We start from the raw sequence: 22,695 nt of genomic DNA on the forward strand, positions 1-22,695 counted from the left end.
AGTCAGAGCGAGGGATGAGATTCACCTCGAGAAGGACACGTGTGGAAGAGGAACCAGATACGACTTCTATAATCAACCCAGAGAGGCCAAACATCCAGGGACCTGATTCACTGAGGTGCATATTCAAGTCGTTCCTTGTTTACTGTTACCTCTTTATTGGATATATTTTGAAAGTTGTTCCTTGTTCACGCACATTTAGTCCAGGCAAAGTAGCCCATTTTGGAGCCAAAAATAGAAGTAATTGTAAAATAATTTTTTTCAGCATAGATCATTTCTATGAGGTGTCCAGAACAACATACTAAAAGTCCTAAGAAATCCTAGTTGAGGAAATATGTTTAATTCTCATCAATGTGTGCCAATAAGGCCCGGCAACAATACACCCCAAAAAGACTATTTTTTTACTTTACTCCTATCAAAATGAAACTTTACACAATGAAAGTAACCATGAAACGTAACATTTTTTGTATTACCAGTTTCTTTGAAAATGAATTTATGTATGTATTTGTCATACATATGAATGGTGTTTGCCTATGCAAATTAGGACATATTCAATAAGTGTGGCGCTCATGTGCTTGTCAAATTCATTTCAAAAGAAACTTGTAATACAAAAAAAGTTACTTTTCATAAATACTTTTACTATATAAAGTTTTATTGTGGTAGGAGTAAAGGAAAAAATTAAGCCTATTTGGGTGTATTTTGGGCATATTCGATTAGTGTATAGCTCATTTGCATATTCAAATTCATTTTCAAAGAAACTTGTAATACAAAAAATGTTACGTTTCATGGTTACTTTCATTGTGTAAAGTTTTATTTTGATAGGAGTAAACGAAAAAAATAGTCTTTTTGGGGTGTATTGTTGCCGGGCCTTATTGGCACACATTGATGAGAATTAAACATATTTCCTCAACTAGGATTTCTTAGGACTTTTAGTATGTTGTTCTGGACACCTCATAGAAATAATCTATGCTGAAAAAAATTATTTTACAATTAGTCGGTCGTAAAACGCTACTTTGCCTGGACTACATTGTGTACTTCAAAAAATATATATATTTCTTTAAATGTGGCCCCCTGGACCCACCACTGAGCTTCAGTGAAATATGAATCCAACAGGTGAACATCTCTTTGTGCAGCAGCGTTGTCATGGCTTCAGGTTTGTTTAGTAGAGAATACTGACACCTCAGGGGCCAGTTCCCTCCTGGACCATGTACATTCTGCTCCACCACCCATACAAATACACTTACTACACATATATTCATATTATTTAATTTATTATTCCCCCGCTTCACTCGGTAAACTGCTGCTTCATTTTGCTATGTAATATGTTATATGTTATATGTTATGTTATTTTTATTTTGTAAAGCTCTTGCCTGCCAGGTCACAAGATCACAGGTCCCACTTACTACGTACTTACTACATATATATTCATATTTTTTTATTTAATATTCCTGACTCCATCACCCTGTAAACTGCTTCTTCATTTTAATGTTATACATTATATGGTATGTCAATTTTTTTAATTTTTGTAAAGCCCGTCTACTGTGTCCCAAGAATTTCACTGCTCCAAAGACGCTGTCATTGGTGCATGTGACAATAAACTTGGATTTGATTTGATTCCACCCCTGGCTCCACCCCCTGGTTTTTACCTGAGGTGCAGGCTCCTCCCGTCCGCTTGGCCCCGCCCTGCTGGAAGAAGGTGTCTTTGCCTTGACACGCCTCCTGCCCCGCCTCCACCACTTGCACCTGTTGCAAAGGGGCGCTCCACTTCATGGTGTACTTGGGGCCAACGGGCACCAGGCTGCTGATATCCGGAGGCCCCCTGGTGGATGAGAGAAAAGAAAATTAGAAGATGGGAGTTGAGAGGGTATAGTATATTTATCCAAGAGATCTTCTGAGCATGGCTATAAAATACAATGACATTTTAACATCTTAGGCGTGTTGAGTCTCAAATTCTCAGACTCTTTGAACACTATCCCAGGTGTTAATCGTTAGCTCTCTCCCCCAGAGAATACTCTTTTGAACTGTAAAATGAAGACGCCTTGCATTACAAGATACTAAACATGTCCTTATTTAGGTGAAAGGCCCGGTTGTGTGATGTCATGTTATCTCTAGTGTTGGGGTCCCACCTCCCCATGGGGAGGCTCGTCCTAACCTGTAATACTCTTGTGTAGGATTGCAAAATTCTGGGAATATTCAAAGATGGAAACTTGCCATGGGAATTAACGGGAATATACGGGAATTAACGGGAATAAACTGGAAATGTTGTGGGTAATTTATACTAACTGTATTTACCTTGTCATATACAGACATAAATATAAACAATTTGTTTTGTTATAGGCTGATTTGAGCCCTGAGGAAACTTTGGGCACTTGACTATATGCTTCTGCATCTTTGTGTCATTCTTAACATTGGTCTTTGCACAGTATTTGCAAATGTACACAGCCTTTCCTTCTACATTGGATGGGGTGAAATGTCTCCACACATGAGATAGTGCACGTGGCATTGTTCTGTAGGATAAGATGAGAAAAAAGTTTGTAAAAAGACACTAATGCAATGCCAGAGATATAAATAGTTAGCCAAACAATTGGAATCGTCTGTAAACATATTTTACAATTGATGGATAAACGAATGGAAATAGGCTAGATGAACAGATGAACAATCCTCAATCAGCATGCTAATATATTTTCCCCAGTAATATCAAAACTTACCTGACTAGTCCTGCACTCTACAGCAGGCCTCAATAGCCCTGCTGTAGAGTGAAGGATGCTGGGAGTTATCTGTGAATGCACAGTGGAGGGTTGAAATTCAACGTGCAGTGTGTGCTGCATTCCATACATCTTTAAAATAGAGTTTTGAATGATGTTTTTATTGCTCAGCGTTTAATTTGCATAATTTTTTTTTTTTCAAAATTCCCAAAATTCCCGAGCTTAATATTCCCATGGGAAGTTTCCTGAAAGTTTCCGGAAATTTACCGGAAAGTTTCCGCCCCTTTGCAACCCTACTCTTGTGTAATAAGTATTATACTTGTAAGTTCTGGGTCCGCTGAGAATTCTTTCAACGTCAACTTCAACAAGACTCTACTGCTGAAAAGACACGATGAGGGGAAAACAACCTGAGACACTTTTGAAACGTCACAGAGACGACCCGGGGAACTGGAATTAGAAATCTGTATGATCACCCGTGTTCCTGCACCGAAAAAAAATGTTTTTACCCCTAGCTGTGAGGAGGAGTTCATTGCTATTCATGTATTCCTGTAATCACGCAGACAATCAACATTGTGATCGGCTTGTCAAGAATCCTGGAGGGCAGACAAAGTCAACTTGGGGACACTCGAGTTGAATGAGTCGTGGAGCGATAATTACTCTGAAGGCTGAACGAGAGAGAGCTTTAAGGGACATCTCTGACAGGAGCTTTGCAAAATAAACAAAATCCCTTTTCCTGTTTACTTCTCTCCAGAGAGAGAGAGAGGGCAGGGAGAGAGAGAGAGAGAGAGAGAGAGGGAGAGAGATGTGATCAACGGCGCTGTCATAGCAAATAAATTGGAAAGAAACTAAAAAATGTTTTATGTCAGTAATCTAGGACTCCTGTGGTTGTAGTTAGGCCTCCTAGCATTTGTTTAAAGCTGATAAAGCTCCTGCGACTCCAGATAGTGCCCCCCACCCCCCCCAGCAGCCGGCTCTCATTACCATGCAGTTTGCCAAATATCTCCGTGAAACCCAGGGCATCACATTAGAGCCCCGTGCCACCTCAATGTGCAGCTTGGCAGACTCCCACCTCTTTTAAAAAACTCACACACAACTTCATGCCTAGAACTGGAATCATGGACACGTTGGTAAAGTATTCCTGACAAACGAGTTCATGCAGCCGCTCTCTCCAACCGGGACTTACTTGACATTTATGTTTGCGCAGACGAGCACATCATCAAAGAGGAAGACTTTTCTCTCCTTGGACTTCAGGACTTGTCCCCGCTCGCCGTACACGGTCTCGATGAGCGTCTCACAAAGGACCAGCGACCCCTGCTCCGCGTTCAGTTGCTAAAAGGAGACACAGCAATCAGATCAGAGGCGGGAGGAGACAGCGGCACAAAGGGACCCGGGGACAGACGGGTTCAGAGCCCGGAGGACGCAGGAGCTGGACTCGGAGGAGCAGACGTCTCATCGGGGATTAGCGGACCCATTCATACAGCTGAAGGTCATTTAGATGTGCGTATACGTTTACACAAGGGCAGCACACACACACACACAACTACAGTCTGTACATCCTGCTGATCGAGTGGAAAGAGGAAAAGACTGTATACGCTCTCTATCGTTGCCTTGTACACATCTATAGTGATGAAAGACACACAATGATATCCACCACAACAGGGCAACTATATTGGGATAAGTTTGCCACATGCACACCTGTACACACACACACACACACAACTACAGTGTGTACATCCTGCTGATTGAGTGGAAAGAGGAAAAGACTGTATACGCTTTCTATCGTTGCCTTGTACATGTCTATAGTGATGAAGGACACACAATGATTTCCACCACAATAGGGCTACTACATTGGGATAAGATTGCCACATGCACACCTGTACACACACACACACCTGTACACAGACACACAAACAACACAGTATTTCAGTTATAAATGTTCAAACCGAAAACATACACAATGGTTTCTCCTGTGATGCTATACAGCCATTGTTATGCTATGGGGTATCAGAATGTATTCTAATACAAGTTGATTGAGTCTGAGTGTGTTTTTTGTGGATGTAATTGGTAAACTGCAGTTCCAAGGTAGCAATACTTACCTTACCTTACGTTGAAATACTCAAACACATTCACTGCTTAAGTCCCTCATGATATTTTTAGATATTAACAAGGTTAAATACTTTGGCTGGATTTTTCTCCGAGGGCATTTTAATGAACTAATCAATTATTGCACCAAGTCTGCAGCTCATATTTAGTTTGAAACACAAAGTACCGATATCAACCTTCATTAAACCACATGAAAAAGAAACCAGGCCATAGTGCATCCATTCAGACACACAAACACAGAACTAGTCTATAACTCAGAGTACAGCTTTTTCCGGTTTGCAGGATTATTTAAAGAAACTTTTCCTGCTAAAGTAACATCTCATGTTTTAGCCTTGAATCACATTTCAATATGAATGTTGATTAATTATTAATCTATAGGGACATGAAGAAAGTGAGATATGTTCGGATCATTGCTAAGAACGTAATGGTCCAAGATATTCATATAAACAGTTTCAACAAATCGTTATCATAGGAACGAACTGATGGAGAATGAATCAAACATGTGTAACTAATATTTTAATAAAGCTACATAAGTGATATAAATGTGATAAAACTGTAATGATTCATATGAGGCTATTGCTATACACATGAGAGTTTAGATGAAGCCGTGAGCCACACGTATATATATGCACATACACAAGCTCCGGAATGACATATAAATACACACATGTGGGACATTAAGTAAATAATCACAGGAATGTATGTACATGCTAAACGTCCACAACGGTGCCACACACAAAACAGAGAGAGAGAGAGAGAGAGAGAGAGAGAGAGAGAGAGAGAGAGAGAGATCCACGCAGCCAAGGAATCTACTAACAGATGCAATTGGAGCTTCAGTGTTGAGCTGGCACACGCTGAGCTTTCCAGTCGTCCATATGTTTGGCAACAGGAAGTAGCGACAGAAAGCTTTTTTTAATCACTTTGATCCGGCGTCTTTTACGGGCGCCTAAATCAATACTTTTAACTTTTATGCACACGCCGCCGATCTGAGCCAGGCTCGTTAGGATTTAAGTGAAGCCACTACACCGCGATCGGGAGGTTAAGTCCAACAGAGGAGTTCACACATCCTGACACTTTGATGTTTGAGTGTTTGTTCACAAGGAAAGAAATGTAGGAGAATAATGAATCTCAGGGCTAAGTCAGTTCTGCAACCTGCAGTGCAGTAAACGCCTCGGACCACATTTCACGACGTCTTATCTGCAAGGAATCGGAGGCAGATTTCGGCTGCGGCTCCCACAGAATGAATCATTAGTCTGACTGGAGCTGCTATTTGATGGCTACAAAAAAAAAACATACAGCTCCCTCAAGAGGTGGGCTGCTATAAGAATACATCCTTAAAAGTCTTCAGGCATCAATAGGTGCACTGCAGCAAGCATCTGTGCAAGTGTGTGTGTGTGTTTCTGTGTGTCTGTGTGTGTGTGTGTGAGTGTGTGTGAAACCCATCCCCCCTCACATTGTTATCTGTCCTATTCTGGTGACTTAGATACTTTGAGACAAAGAATGAATATTTCATTGGACGGTTATGGGGGCAATAGAGTCGACTGCTTCCTATTGGAATTCTGCAGTGTCACCGCGGCAAATGGAATTCTGTGTGGAGTGCGGGAGATTGGCCGAATCAGCTCATCTCAGAGTCCTGGAAAGCAAGGGGTTGATAGAGGGAAATAAAAAGGGGGGGGGGAGGGTGTGAGAGGCAGGAAGAGAGAGAGGGAGAGGAAGGAAGGAAGAAGATGATGATGCAGAGACAAGAGGAAGAGAGCGAAAGTTTTTAAGTGGCGAGAGGGAAGGAGAAGCCACACAGTCGTCCACACACACGACTCCAGAGCGAGAGCGGAGGCATGAGAGTGCAAGTGGGGAATAGAGGGAAGTGGCGCGCGAGAGAGGGAGAGAGAGAGAGAGAGGGTGAAAGAGATAGCTCTCTTACAGTTTCCAATTAAATGTCTCATTTACCCTCTAATTCGTCTTATTCAGAGCAGCGTTCGTTCAGATCTGTGGCGGCAGGACTGTAATTCCAGTGAGGTAACGGAGAGGCCACACCTCTGCCATCGCAGCACGCCACTGTTTAGGGACGATAATGGGCATCATTTCCGGGAGATAATTTCTCTATATAAAAATGCCTCCTCAGATTAATGTGTAGGGGGAAAGTGATATAAGCGATGGCTCCACGCTGGGTGAATTCATAGGTGTTTGGCTCGCAGTGATAACAAGGCAGAGGAGTTAAAGGGGCTCACGGCGGGTTGGATTGGGGCGTGTTTCGACATGTGGGTGGCGTGTGCGTCCGGTCACCTTGCTGAGCAGGCGGTCGCTGACGCTGCGGGCCAGCTGCTGGGTTTCCGTGATCTGGTCGGCGACTCGTTTCTGTTCGTTCAGCTTCTCGGCGAGCATCTCCAGCTCGGTCAGAGCGAGCTGCAGCGGCAGGCGGTCCACGTGGCCCTTGGGCGTGTTCTTCAGCATGTCCTGGGAAAGGTCACGAGGAAAGAAAGAACAATTTAAAAGAAAAACAAACCACCACAGGTATCCTCCAATTTACTGAATACGAACAAGTCCTGTGATCGTAGCTAATTCTAATACTTCCTTTAAGTTTCGATAAAAGACTGAATAAAGATGGAGGACATAAGGGCTTCCTTAAAGTGAGGCCGAAACATCTTGATTGCCCCCTAGTGGCTGGCTGCAGTATTGGTCATTTAACCACATCGATGTAACACTAATTTCTCAAAAGAAGGTTATTAGGTATGTTTGGATTTAATCAGTCACTTGATGTAATAAAAACGGGGTTAAATCGCAGATCCACACCATGATCTCTACCGAGCCGCTTCTGGTTCCAAATGAGGTGAAAAGCCCCAGATAGCAAAAACACAAATCCGCAATATTCCAGCTTAATTCTTGTCCCACAGGAATAAAGCTGGAATATTTCACGTAAAGACACAAGAAAAAAAGCCGTTGTGTGTATCCTCCAATAGGATGGATACGAACAAGTCCTGTGATCGTAGCTAATTCTAATACTCCCTTTAAGTTTCGATAAAAGACTGAATAAAGATGGAGGACATAAGGGCTTCCTTAAAGTGAGGCCGAAACACCTTGATTGCCCCCTAGTGGCTGGCTGCAGTATTGGTCATTTAACCACATCGATGTAACACTAATTTCTCAAAAGAGGGTTATTAGGTATGTTTGGATTTAATCAGTCACTTGATGTAATAAAAACGGGGTTAAATCGCAGATCCACACCATGATCACTACCGAGCCGCTTCTGGTTCCAAATCACGTGAGAAGCCCTAGATGGCAAAAACACAAATCCGCAATATTCCAGCTCAATTCTTGTCCCACAGGAATAAAGCTGGAATATTTCACGTAAAGACACAAGAAAAACAAGCCGTCATGTGTATCCTCCAAAAGGATGGATACGAACAAGTCATGTGATCAAAGCTAATTCTAATACTCCCTTTAAGTTTTGATTTAAGACTGTGAATAAACATGGAGGACATAAGGGCTTCCTTAAAGTGAGGCCGAAACATTTTGATTGCCCCCTAGTGGCTGGCAGCAGTATTGGTCATTCACCTACATGGATGTAACACTAAAAATAAGAGTACACAAGAATTCATATTTCTCAAAAGATGGTTTATGTTTAATCTCATTTTTCTGCTAAATTTGGATTTAATCAGTAACTTGATGTATTCAAAACCGGGTTAAATCTCAGATGCACACCATGATCACTACCGAGCCGCTTCTGGCTCCACATCACGTGAAAAGCCCCAGATCGCAAAACCCCAAATCCGCAATATTTCAGCTTGATTCTTGTCCAACAGGAGGAAGTAGAGATGCGTCCATCTGTATTCACAGTCCACAGTTTACTTGTGAGCCTCCCTGATTTGCAGCGTTGGCTGAAATCAATTTTGAAATCTCCAAACCATCAAACCGTCACTAACCACAGGCTGTGGCAGGTCCATGTTTATGTTGATATCTATGTTTATCCTGAATCTCTGACTCACTGAGAGTCCCGTGTTGTCTGGATACGCATCTCAGACGCACCTCCACGCCCTGAGCTCCAGTCCCCGGTAATGTAATGATTTCATACATCCTCTTCCTCTTTGGAGCGGCGAGTTGGGGCTGGGAGAAAAATGCCTGATTCACATTCATAACTTATCTTTTGAATTCATGGATAATCAATGCTTGCTGAGGGATGAAATGGGCTGCCGCAGATCTAGTCAAGTCAAGCTCAAATCCAAATCTTTGCCCGGAATAGAAAGAAAGAGGAGGAGCAGGAGATGTGGAGCCAGCAACACGGAAAAGAGCCGATGTGGCTCGCTGGTTGTATGTAAAAGTATGTGAGGTAAGACTTCTCGCACTCAAATTTAAAATCCAGGTAAAAGCCCTGCAGCTCTGCACCTTGATTAGTGCTCACGCTGCTGAATATTTAATCCGACGGAAGCCTCTGATGCTGGATGTGTTTGAGCTTGTAAGACAAACAGGAGTTTATACCTGCAGGAGCAGGATGAACTGAGGGAATCGCTGGATGGGCTTCACCATCAGGCCGTACAGAGTGATGCGGTCCACACTGCATGCCTGCTTCTTCTGCAAGTGCAAAAAAAATAACATATTAGACACAGACTCGAAAATATATCCCTGAACAGAAATACCATTATGATGAAACTACGCTCTTCCTACTTGAAGAGGCTCTTGTCAGGAGACTCTATAGAGCCGCGTGGGTGTGAGTGGGTGAATAAGTTATGAAAATCTGAGTCTGTTAGTCAGAGGAAAGAATGAAAGAGGTTTTGTTTTTTTTGGCATGTTTGGTCTAATGTATTACTGTGGGCGTAGGTCAGGAGAAAATATGGTTTCGGTGTCATGTAGAGTCTGTGGCATCATGACACCATCTGCATAAAGTGGTAAAAACCCACTGGACGCATTTGAAATATAGTTTGTTGGTAAAGGTCCAAGACTGAAGTCAACGTAGAGACACAGAAAACATAGGAAAAATTATAAAGATTCATCGGCTATAAAGTGCAGCAGCTGATATCATCTCCTGAGGCGTAAAGAAACTTTTTGCACTTGTAAGATGTCACGTAGATTAGACCTGATTATCGGTTTGATTTATCCTCTGTTTTTGAATTAATTGGATTGACATTGATGTTCTGATATTGATTGATTATTTATTTAAGCCTCGGAAAACACAATGAGGAATAAGACCCTCATTTACAATGGTGCCGAGGGTATATTGAAGAGTTGATACATTGAAGAGTTAATACATTGAAAGAAAAAAATAAATAATAAATAAATATGCATATACATACTACAAGGGAAAAGGTCATAAAACAATATTTTTTGGCGATTCAGCATATGATATAAGCAGATATCGATGATTGCAATATAATGACTCAGCCTGAATTTGTCTTAATGTTGCAGCCTATTAAATTCATAAATATTTGAGCTTATCTCGGTGATGAATGATGAATACGGTTAGTTTTTGGTCATCGCATTCACATTATTGGATCAGTCAGTCACTGTCACATACTCTATCATCACAAACCAAATTGCATCGTATTATATTAATAAAGTTTGTCAAATTCTTTCAAAAACAAACGATGAAAAACTTTTTTCCCCAAGTGCAGCAAGTGCAACTATGGGGTTGATAGACAGCCGTCACTCAAAAACTCAAGAGCCAGATTCTTAAACTCGACCATGTGAAAGGTTTTTTTGCCAGCGAGGCAAAGAAAGTTAAAAGCAGCAAATGAGAGTCGACACTGATGGAGAGAGGAAGAGAAGCAGAGGGAGAAGTGAACTAAAGAGTAAAAGACAATTTATTGCTTTCACTGCACTTGGTGTGAATGTTATTTGGGAGTATTTGATCCATTAAAATTGTGGGTGTGGAGGACAACGCCCCCTGCAGGAGAGAACGTGCACAGCTAAAGAAGAATCTGCCGAGTTATCCTGAATCCTTCTTGCCTGCAGAAGACAGTCAAATCTTTATGGATGTTTTAACGATCACCGGCGCAGGTAGGATTTCTCCCGGTGCTGCTGATGGTCAGTCTGACTGTGGGAGTGTGTGTGTGAGGGAGAGAAAGACTTCTTTTTGATTCAACTATAAGAAATAAACTGTCCATAACAAGATTTAGTAGCATCTTAAATTCTGCTCTTTTTCTCACAGGGAATGTGGAGATGGCTGAGAGGAGACGGCAGAATTGGCAGGTTTTTAAGGGGGATGGTATTTTTGTCACTGTGCTTTTAAGGTGGACGACTTCCTCTCTCATTATATCGACAAAAATCTGACTTGAGATCTCTATTGTACTGAAAAGGGACCATGTTACATCTCTGCAAAATGCAGCTCTCACATTAACTCATGATGTCTGACAACTGAATCCAGGCTCATAATTCATGAGTCCCAATCCCTGCAAATGTCCCTTGCAGGCTCATGGTCACGAGCCTCTACGATAATTTTAAAAACATAATGTCTGTCATTTATTCCGTGTGGTTGCTTTTTCCAGTCTGTGTCCTATCAATTTATTATTTGGTTTTTCTCCACGCTGCCAGTGAGAGGCTGCACCAGTCAGTGGGAGAGACAGAGGAAGCTTTCAGCAGACAGAAAGAGAAGCATGTTATCTGGAGGAACATGCAGGGCTGTCAGCTGTGTGATCTGCTTCTATAAATCAGCATTACAGCTCAATGATCCAGGTTCATACTCGTGCATGAATGCCGGGGCAGGCAGCGAATTGTAAACTCAGTATATAAAAATCAATTCTTGGCACCGTCTCTGCACCTCGGCAGAATGTTTCATTGACGGCTGTCCTTAATTAATATCAGTAATGTTAAGTAAACAGAGGGACACGTCATAATTGTCTCGTTGTGGAAAACTTTCCACTTTTCATATAGATTGGCCAGAGGCGTAAAATCCACTCGAGGGTTTGCATTTATCCATTTATCCATTTACCCATCCATTGCACATGTCGTGAGCTTTTAAAGACACATTATCAAAAGGATGCCAGACAGAGAGGGAGAGAGAAGATAACAATACAGGCCAGTTATTGTTAGATTCTGAGAATAATTTTGTGGACAACTTGAATACAGGCAATTTTCATTTCCAGAAAAACCTTGAGCATTTGCACACGAGCACAGTGAGTGAAAACCACATCACTAAATAAGGACTACAATATTTGTATCGAGCCATCCTTTATACAGCTCATCCTTTCAATGTTAATGGGGTCTGGAGCCAAAAAATATAAAAATTCAAATATTTCAAAATAAAATGTACTCTTTCATGAATGCAACAAACAGTGGTTTCCTATTAGTGAATTTAAATGACGGAGTATTAGGGCCTTATTGAAGTATTGAATAAAGTTGTAATAATACACAAATAAAGCCATTTAATAACCGAACAGTGATGGTATTTTGTGAGTATTTAGTTATTTCTGAAGCCTGCACTCAAGTATAAATATAAAATATGATCCACATTTCTCATTTTAACGCCGACAACTAATCTTCTGATAGTTCTCCTCTAAATTACACAAAACAAAAAATGTACCTTTAAGACGCCCAAAAGAGAAACTGAACATGAACTTTCATTTTTTTGTTTCCTGTTTTACACCTGAGATATATTATTGGAACTGGTTTTTCACATTCAGCATCTGCTGAGCACAAACTAAAATAGGAACAGAAAACTCTTATTTAAAACCTGAGAGGAGGAAAAACACTTTATGTTAATGGTCTGAAACTCACCTTTAAGAATTCCAGAAAGGCAGGTTTGGACAAGCAGGCCTTTTTAATTAGAGCCATGGCCCCGGTGAAGTTGTTCACGTACTCACTGTACACATCCAGCACCATCGACTTGGAAAACTGTGGAAACAAGACACAAGCATAATTACCTGAACTCCCGACAACAGCCCTATAATAAGCAGGTCTACTGCTCGGCCACGTTTGATCATTTTGTCTTTAAACCGGCTTCCACAGACGCAGTCAGGTAATTTCCTCTGACATCTTGAACGTCTGGCTAACCATCCTGTTCGCCGGGCGACCCGAGGGTAATTTCAATGAAAAAGGGGGGGGGGGGGGGGGGGGCTGGAAAATGGCCATTTAAGTATAGTGCTTTTAAAAAAATTGGTTTGTTTACCATCCCGGGTACTGCAACACCCTTCACGAGCCATTTAAGAGGTCGGGCAAGAATGTCTGCGTTTGTGTGTTTGTTTGTGCGTGTGTGTGTCTGTTGTGCGTAAGACATTTGTTCTCTCCACTCAATTAAACCCCCCCCAGGCGGCTAATAGTGGCGGTTTGAGGGAGCGGTGGGGAATTAGAAAAATCGCATTGAAGGAATTAACCTTCATTGCTCACACCCTCCTTTAGGATCCTACCTCGGAGATATGACTACAAGCCCTGCAGGTAGGGATACATCACCACATGACAGGGGGGGTGGGGGGTGGGGGGGAGCAGTCCCAGCACTTCCACTGGCCTCATCGCATGGCGGGTCTCAGGATATCAATGGAGCGGAGGCGTAATGGCCAGCGGAGAAGGAGAGGGTCGAATGCACCCCTCTAATAGGAAGATAATGAGTGGACCTTATGGATGAGCACACTGCAGACTCACACTGAACGGTAATATTCCCGTGCCACAATGTGCAGACACAATTTCCCACAGAGATTCATCTCGACCGTAATTGATTCCGTGTTTGGAGTAAACTATCCCCGTTTGCTCAATCTAAAAAACCTGTAGCTCATTAGAACTCGGGGGCAGCGGAGATTGTGTTACAACGCAGAGAACAATAGGAGTTTCCACCCAGAATGAAAAGCTTTAGTTTGCGCGTTTGCACGGAAACAAAAGGGAGAGATGCACACTAACACATGTTAATAAGCCTGGAGCTCGCCGTTTCTATTTCACACGTATATGAAGTGATGCACACGAACCGAGGCGACGAATAAGTCTCCAATCTTCTCGCTGCTGTCCCACTCGGCCACTCGAGACGCCAGAGCAATCTGGAACATGGAGTGGCACTGCGTGATCTCCCGGACGCGGTAGAAGATGGGCCGGATCTTCCTCGGACTCAGGATGCGCGGATCTGCTTCCATCAACGGCCTGTGGTATTCCTGGAGAGATTGGGAGAGAAAATTGGGTTTTTATTATTGGCGGTATATGTAGATGTGTGTGTGCGTGTGTGTGTGTGTGTGTGTGTGTGCTTGAGATGAATCTGCAGTCCATCAACCCCCTGTTGGAACTTCTTCTTTTCAGCAGCATAAATACACAAGTGAGAGGTAACTGACAAATATCCCATGAATCGGCTATAATGAGGAAATGTAGTCATGCTGCCTGGAAGCACATCAATCCAGAGGATTCGCCCGTACTGCGACAAGCAAACTTGTTCAGCACTCAAGGTGACTTGTAATCATAAAAGCCAGAATCATAATGGCAGAAGAAGCAGCTCCCAGCAGAGCTACAGAGGAAGAGCGACCTGGTGAAAGGGGCATTGACTGATTCTTCACTCGGCGCTCATGGGGGATATTAACGTAGGCTATAGAAACGATGTTGACAAGCAACCCAGTAAACATGACTTCGTGAGGATAATATTGTGTCAAAGCAAAACCAGACGGATGGAAAAACAGTTTTCAACACAAACATTAGGGCTGCAACTAACGACTATTCTGATAGTCGATTAGTCACCGATTATTGAAACGATTAATCGACTAATCGGATTATGAATGACACAAATTCTCAATAGCTATTATTTAGCAAGCAGCTTTTAAATTTAGCTTGAGGTTGTTCAAGGCATGTGATGACTGAAAATAAAGACAATAAAGATCGATACTTCATTATAAAAAATGTCTTTTAATAAACTTTGCTGCATATAAGGGTACTGTTGACACAAAAGCAAAGAAAAATCAAGTTTTTGTCCATTTAAAACCAAGGACAGGCAAAGTGCTAATAAAAAAAATTAATTTAAATTTAAGTTTCCCTTTTTACTGTGAACCAAGAAGGGAGGGAGTGTGGTGAGAACACAGGATGTTCTGCAGAGTTTTCCACTGCCAGCCCCAAAAAATACAAACTCCATGTGAGAATACAGCAGGATAATGTCCATTGACATTTTAAAAACAGAACTCAAACGTCATGTCCTGCCTCCTGCTGCTCCACCCAGACGCCACCTGATGTTTCACGAGTTTTATCTCTGCGAGCCCGAACAAACCGTTTCACAGTGAAAAGGTAAGTTACACGCCTCAGCGTCTAATTGTGCTCGTGACCTTTCATCATTTTATGTCTTTAACTCTCCGGAGACGCTGCCTTCACCGCTCGGCTCCAAACTCTGTGAGCCGAGGAGAGAGAGATTTCCAGAGAGCGTCCCCACGTAGCAGCAGCATCAAGTCTCTCCGCAACAAACCTGGCTCATCATATCCTGACAGTGAAGAAGTTTGCGGTGCATGAGGCAGCCATTGATTGCTGCTGATTGCATTTCAGTAGGTGCTCCTCTCATTTTGTGTGATTACGAGATAACAAGTCTCCTTTTCCCAAACCAGAAAAAACTAAAAAGGGCTGCACCGCGTCCTGGCAGCCTCCTTCTCTCAGCATCAACGCCGCGCCAGGATTATTTATACCGAGACACCTCTGTAATTTGATGGATATCACCGCATCTCCTTCCGGTGTGACTCATATTGGCTAAGTGGTGAAGGTATTGCATGAGGCAGAGGAGGACAACTCTCAACAACTCACCTGCAGGATTCTCCTGAGAGACTCCAGGTAGCTGCGCTCGCTCTGGATGATGGAGCTGAGGATATGGCGTCTGACAACCTGCAGAGGCAACACACCAGTCAGGACATCCAGCGCTAACAGGACATGATGCGGCAGCGGTGTGCAGTATGCTCTCGGTTTAAATGTGGTGCACGCTGATGGAGTGCACGAGGATCACGTGTTTGTCACAGGAGGAAAAAGAGTCAAAGTGGAGAGGGTCTGTTTGAGTCGTTGGATTTACTGCGTTGGAAAACGCCCTGTTCTGGCCGTGACATTATAAAAAATGAGGCTTTTCCAAACAGGGAAAAGAGAAGAATAAATTAAAATATATAATATTACAACTTTTAAACACGACACCCAGGTGCAGGGCATTAAAAACTTGCTTGTAAGGTTAAACATCTACTGCAAATCTGTCTGTTTGTGACATATCTCCAAAACTGTTCATCTCATCGACTTCAAACTTGGCTTTAGTATCGTTAAGGGACAAAAGGAAGTGCCGTGTTGAATTTGGTGGGATTTGGATACGATATACATACGATATTAATAAACTTTCAATACACAGGTGACTGCAGCAGGGTTTTTATTTGCCACAGCTCAATAACTGCAGGTCCCTCTGTCAGTCTCAGACAGAAAAGCTGCAACCAGCTTTAACACCGGCCAAGCAAACAGGCAGGTTTACACAGAAAAGAAAGAAAAATAAATATCTGCAGAAAGTGTGAGGTGCACCTGGTGGCTGGTCAGCCCCTCGGGCATGGGACTCAGCTGGGGGGGAGGGTGCTTCATTTCCGACACAGCCACATCCAGGTATCCTGCATCATCCTCCTCCTCTGCAGACAAGCAGGAACGAAGGAGAGAAATACAGAGAGGTTAAAAAGAGAAATGGTGTGTGTGTGTGTGTGTGTGTGTGTGTGTGTGTGTGTGTGTGTGTGTGTGTGTGTGTGTGTGTGTGTGTGTGTCAGACACAGAATGAGACAGAGAGGGAACAGCCGAGCAGCAGCCTTCAGATCTCACTGCAGCTGGAGACACTGCGACACACTAAGTTTATTACCTCTAAAATATGAAGAGACTTTTGTTCTCGCTGAAAAAGAGAATGAGGGAGAGAGAGAGAGAGAGAGAAAGAGAGAGAGACCCCAAAAAAAAAGAGACATTCAAAACACTACTGTATCTCTGTCGGAGTGAAGCCAGCACACGGGAACATTTCTGCAGAAACACACTCCGGCTCGTTCTCGTCTCTGCATCTCGGCACAAAGACATTCGACGCCATCACAAAAAAGAAAAAGAATAAAAAAGAAACTACTTCACGCCATAAAAGACACAAGATACCAGAAGCTTCCACCGTTCCAATTAAAGACCTGGAATGAGGATTGGTGGGAAAGTGATATAATGCTGCAGCGATTTCCGTCCATCAACACCTAAAAATAGCCTCACTGGCTTCTCTACCTCTTTGTGACGGCTCGCAGATTTGTTTGAGGCGCAGCGGGGGGGGGGCGGGGGTCTGGTATCTCGGTTCTTCGGAGCTGCTCGGTGCTAAGCTAATAGATGCTAATCTCCCTCTATTGTTAGACGCAAGGGATGTGCAGAAACCTACAGTGTGTAGCATGAGCTGCTTCATCAAGACTCGTAACTCGACAACATCATGCGTCTTAAAACTAAGACGGACTTCCTGTTTTATTCGTTATGGTTTTAATCAGTGAGAACTGTCTTTATTTTCTAAAGCGTTTTTCATTTCTGCCCCGAGGGGATTGTGCATAATAAAAAACTTCTTCCTCCATCTAACACGACTTTGGGTGAAACTGCCTCTAATTCAAAAAGTCAACAGGCAGGAGCAACAAAAAACAACAACAACTTCATAACCAATATCCATTATCAGAACTAGTGGTAGTGGGAAATAATCGATTCTGTTCAGTATCGCGATATTTTGCGCACGCGATTATATCGATACAGTAGCACAAAGTATTGCAATCTTTTTTATGTTACTCTATTATGTCTACTTTATGTTACTGTATTGTATTTAAATAATTGTAAGTTATGTGCTGGGAGCTCAGCGTTCATGTGAGAGGTCTCCTGTTCAAAAATACTACCCTTTCTTAGTAGTAGTATATATACTGTTGCTGCCATTATTACTATATACCGCTATTATATTGGTATAATTACTATCATATATAAATATATATTATGTTATATTATATACTATATATACTGTACTATTTTTATTTTATATACTGTCTAACAATAACATTACCATCATATCATCAGTACTATTACAATCATCTTGCCACTGCACCTTATCTACCTATTTATCTTGTGTTTCTGTTTTTATTCTTTCTACCTCAATATTTTTTATTTTATTGTATTCAAATAGACCGGCTGCTATGGCGACTTTATTTCACTTCGGGGATGAATAAAGTATCTATCTATCCATCTCTCTCTCTCTCTCTCTCTCTCTCTCTCTCTCTCTCTCTCTCTCTCTCTCTCTCTCTCTCTCTCTCTCTCTCTCTCTCTCTCTCTCTCTCTCTCTCTCTCTCTCTCTCTCTCTCTCTCTCTCTCTCTCTCTCTCTCTCTCTCTCTCTCTCTCTCTCTCTCTCTATCTATCTATCTATGTTTTTGCACTTCAGTTAATGTGTAGAAGACAATGTTGTTCACAGAATTAAATGTGACATTTGAAGTGAGTTGAGCAGTCTTAAGTTCAAAAAATGCTGTAATGCCTTTGAATAATATGGGGGACATGAATCGCAATATATCGCAGAATCAAATCGCAATACTTGCAGTATCGCAATATGTTAAGAATCGCAATAATATTGAATCGTGGCCCAAATATCGCAATACTATTGAATCGTCACATTTTTGCCAGTTCCCCCCCCTACTTAGAACAGTTGTAAACTTTTCAGACGAGTTGAGACCAGACCTTTACCCGATTGATCTTTCCTCTGCAGCTGGGACACTTTCCGCATGACGGCCAGTTTGGTCTTCTCCAGCCCGTCCTTCGTCCCGCTTCTCGCCGCCTTCATCAGCTGCTGCACCTGGGTGGGGGGAGCAGACACAGAGAGCGGGGGGGCGTTAGAGCACAGGACCCACGCCACGCGGCGGCGGAGTCTGGATGACCCGCGGCGGCGCTCCTCTGGAGGAGTGGCGCTCGCCGGGCTCGTCACGGAGCTCGCCATCTGCGGCTCCCCGCCGGTCGCAGGACGGCCTCTAATCAGAGAGTCCATGAGCGCGTGTCTCTCCACATTAAGGGTCACAGAGATCTGCAACCAGACTCCACGCACCCAGAATACACTCCGGGTGATAGTATTTTTAAATGATGATGCTTCGGGAAAGTAGGTCATTAATTGGGGGTAAGTTGCACTGGTGTTTATGGAAGTCAATACGCAGAATATGAGTAAATTATTCATGTGTCCCTTAAATGCATCTTGATATTAAACCAGGCAGAGAGAGAGGGAGAGAGGGAGAGGGGGCGAGCAAGACAAGTCGTGAAAAAAAGGAAAGTCACAGTTCCAAAAGGGAAAGGAGGGTGCAGCGAGTGAGTGAAGCCTCTGAATCAGCTCAGCTCCCGAACACTGCGGGTGATCGTGAGTCCTGGAAGCAAAACGTCTCCCCGGCTGCTTCCTGCTCTGCAAACAAGAAGGTTGTGAAGTCGCTGTGTTCACGCGCAGATATACCTTGACGTCATAGTTGTGTTTGCCAGACAGCCGCATGGCCACTTCCCGCTTGGTCCTGGCACAGCGCTCCCGCAGCCCCAGCCCCTCGGGAGAGAGCTAAAGGTGGTGGGTGGTGGTGGTGGACAGGTGGAAGGGGTGGGGTGGGGTGATGGGGTTGGGTTGGGGATGCAAGGTGGAGTTTTAGGGCACGGCCGAGGGCGGAGACAAAGGGGGAAACAAGAGAGGAGAGAGAGGAGAGAGGAGAGAGGAGAGAGGAGAGAGGAGAGAGGAGAGAGGGGAGAGAGGGGAGAGGAGAGAGGAGAGAGGAGAGAGGAGAGAGGAGAGAGGAGAGAGGAGAGAGGAGAGAGGAGAGAGGAGAGAGGAGAGAGGAGAGAGGAGAGAGAGAGGAGAGAGAGGAGAGAGAAGAGAGAAGAGAGAAGAGAGAAGAGAGAGGAGAGAGAGGAGAGAGAGGAGAGAGGAGAGAGAGGAGAGAGAGGAGAGACGAGAGAGCGGAGAGGGGAGAGAGAGGAGAGGAGAGAGGGGAGATGAGAGAGAGAGGAGAGAGGAGAGAGAGGAGAGAGGAGAGAGGAGAGAGGAGAGAGGAGAGAGGAGAGAGGAGAGAGGAGAGAGGAGAGAGGAGAGAGGAGAGAGGAGAGAGGAGAGAGGACAGACAGGAGAGAGGACAGACAGGAGAGAGGAGAGAGGAAAAGAGGACAGACAGGAGAGAGGACAGACAGGAGAGAGGAGAGAGGAGAGAGGAGAGAGGAGAGAGGAGAGAGGAGAGAGGAGAGAGGAGAGAGGAGAGAGGACAGACAGGAGAGAGGACAGACAGGAGAGAGGAGAGAGGACAGACAGGAGAGAGGAGAGAGGAGAGAGGAGAGAGAGGGGGAAACAATAAATCAAAGGGGAGGAGAGGAAATGGAAAAAGGGAAAAACGGAAAAAGGCAAAAGTGATCAAGGCAAAAAACACAAGCGACACAACATCGGGAATTAATCACAAGCAAAGAGAGTGAAATCTGCTCTATGAGACTAAAGGCCATTGATATACAGAAGGGGATGTTAGAGAGGGGGGGTGCAGGCATTTCATGGCTAATATCAAAGAAGCAGAACGAGAGGAGGACTCACTCGGGTGAGAAATTAACCGAGCGGGACTGATTATAAACGATGTGTTTTAGATAAAAACATTTAAAAAGAGTTGAGATTTCTTCATTAATTGTTGGTCCGGTGGAGCTGAAGAGCCTCTTCATGTTCTGTGGCCTGGCACAAGGGTGGGGGGGAGGGGGGGGGTTCACACCACACCCTCCTGTAATTAACACAACTCCTTTATTTGTTTTTTTTTAGTACCAAAGCATTTCTTTCTCCCTACAAAGCATCAACTCTGTCTTTTCTTAGTTCCAAGCACATTCATAAATCTGTAAACTGGGATGTGTAATAGTGTTGGAGGCCAGGAGAAGTCTAAACACTGATAATGATTCAACACCCAACACTTCTTTATTAGAATGACTCCTACTCCTTTCTTTTCCCTGCATCGATGCATGCGTGTTAAAGGCTGGTGGAGCTGGAGGAGAGAAGGCAGTATAATGTGTGAATGTGTGCACAGTGCCATCATGTGGAAGAGAGGAGAGAGAGGAGAGAGAGAGGAGAGAGAGAGGAGAGAGGAGAGAGGAGAGAGGAGAGAGGAGAGAGGAGAGAGGAGAGAGGAGAGAGGAGAGAGGAGAGAGAGGAGAGAGGAGAGAGGAGAGAGGAGAGAGGAGAGAGAAGAGAGGAGAGAGAGGAGAGAGAGGAGAGAGAGGAGAGAGGAGAGAGGAGAGAGAGGAGAGAGAAGAGAGGAGAAAGGAGAGAGAGGAGAGAGGAGAAAGGAGAGAGAGGACAGACAGGAGAGAGGAGAGAGAGAGGAGAGAGGAGAGAGAGGAGAGAGGAGAAAGGAGAGAGAGGAGAGAGAGGAGAGAGAGGAGAGAGAGGACAGACAGGAGAGAGGAGAGAGGAGAGAGAGGATAGAAGAGAGAGGAGAGAGGAGAAAGGAGAGAGAGGAGAGAGAGAGGTGAGAGAGGAGAGAAGAGAGAGAGGTGAGAGAGGAGAGAGGAGAGAGAGGAGAGAGAGGAGAGAGAGGAAAGTGAGGAGAAAGTGAGGAGAGAGGAGAGAGGAGAGAGGAGAGAGGAGAGAGGAGAGAGAGGAGAGAGAGCAGAGAAGATAGAGAGGAGAGAAGAGAGAGAGGAGATAAAGGAGAGAGAGGAGAGAGAAGAAAGTGAGGAGAGAGAGGAGAGAGGAGAGAGGACAGAGGACAGAGGAGAAAGGAGAAAGGAGAGAGGAGAGAGGAGAGAGGAGAGAGGACAGAGGACAGAGGACAGAGGAGAGAGAGAAGAGAAAAAAGAGAGGAGAGAGGAGAAAGGAGAGAGAGAAGAGAGGAGAGAGGAGATCTGAGGCTCCTCCCACAGAAAGGCCTCTCGTTTACCTTAATTTCACAATGGAGGCGTTAAACCCCAGACAGCTTAATTCCTCACTTTCTTTATAGTTTCTTTCTTCTTCTTCTGCACGTTAATAACGACGGCTGCAGCAGTGAAACATTCTCCTTGATTATTTTTGTGAGGGATGGAAAACCAACGACAACCTGGCCGTTTAGAATAAAGAATCATCCGTGACAGACAAATACATGCATCAGGAACGCACCTACACACACACACACACACACACACACACAGACACACACAATACCTTGCTCTTCGCAGGTACTTTGGCTTCATTATCCGACTGCTCGTCGTAGCTCTCGAACTCGCTGGAGCTCCAGCCGTTGCCCGTGCTCACAGGACCCGAGTCTCTCTGCACGTCTTCGTAGATCATGTCTGCGAGAGAAACGTTACAAGATTCATGTGCGAACAAACGTCGTAAACAAACAATAATCCCTGTCACCGGGGGGGGCGCTAACCTTCGACAGGAGACAGGGGGTCCTCGCCGGGCACGTCATCGTAGATCACCTCGGGAGAGTCCGACGTCGGGGGCTCGACTTCGACCGCACGAGAGGCTGGGGGGGGAAAACCAGCCAAGTTAGAAAAGTCAACAAACATTGTTTTTGAAATGGGAAAAATGGCTGATGGAGGTTTAGCCGCAAACTAAAAACAAACCTCTTCCGACTATACCTTAAATAAAAATAAAAATAAAAATAAAAATAAAAATAAAAATAAAAATAAAAATAAAAATAAAAATAAAAATAAAAATAAAAATAAAAATAAAAATAAAAATAAAAATAAAAATAAAAATAAAAATAAAAATAAAAAAAATATATTAACAATTTTTGAAACTTACAATTTAGTAGCACTCAAATGGCTCTTACTTTTAAGTGCTAACCCTCTGTTGTGCATTTTTCCACTAACTGAAAGAGAACATACTCTGAGATTTTCATTTTAGTTTTCTTCAGTAATTACGACTGTGAATGAAGATGAATGGAATTTTAGGACTGAGATATTCTTATTTAAAAAGCCTAGATAATTAAATTGCTTTGGTTATATAACAGTTTTGTTTTTTTTTAGCATTTTGTAGTTTTGCTTTATTTTTGTAGAAATTGT

At 43.5% G+C, this 22,695-nt stretch overlaps 1 protein-coding gene across 1 annotated transcript in view; it reads right to left on the bottom strand.

The window, feature by feature from the left end:
• The window catches only part of arhgef10la (Rho guanine nucleotide exchange factor (GEF) 10-like a), a 114,098-nt gene that overhangs the window by 87,854 nt on the left and 3,549 nt on the right, over positions 1-22,695 (bottom strand). Inside the window, exons 2-13 of the mRNA XM_061070604.1 lie at positions 22,059-22,154; positions 21,848-21,975; positions 19,157-19,252; positions 18,409-18,517; positions 16,224-16,324; positions 15,480-15,557; positions 13,688-13,867; positions 12,510-12,626; positions 9,279-9,371; positions 7,089-7,259; positions 3,886-4,031; positions 1,644-1,816 (exon numbers count right to left, since the gene is read on the bottom strand). Of these exons, the coding sequence (XP_060926587.1) occupies positions 1,644-1,816; positions 3,886-4,031; positions 7,089-7,259; positions 9,279-9,371; positions 12,510-12,626; positions 13,688-13,867; positions 15,480-15,557; positions 16,224-16,324; positions 18,409-18,517; positions 19,157-19,252; positions 21,848-21,973 (1,390 nt within the window). The 5' untranslated portion in view covers positions 21,974-21,975; positions 22,059-22,154. The remainder of the gene's footprint in view (positions 1-1,643; positions 1,817-3,885; positions 4,032-7,088; positions 7,260-9,278; positions 9,372-12,509; positions 12,627-13,687; positions 13,868-15,479; positions 15,558-16,223; positions 16,325-18,408; positions 18,518-19,156; positions 19,253-21,847; positions 21,976-22,058; positions 22,155-22,695) is intronic.

Source organism: Limanda limanda, chromosome 4 (genome assembly GCF_963576545.1).
Source record: "Limanda limanda chromosome 4, fLimLim1.1, whole genome shotgun sequence".
NCBI classification, from domain to species: domain Eukaryota; kingdom Metazoa; phylum Chordata; class Actinopteri; order Pleuronectiformes; family Pleuronectidae; genus Limanda; species Limanda limanda.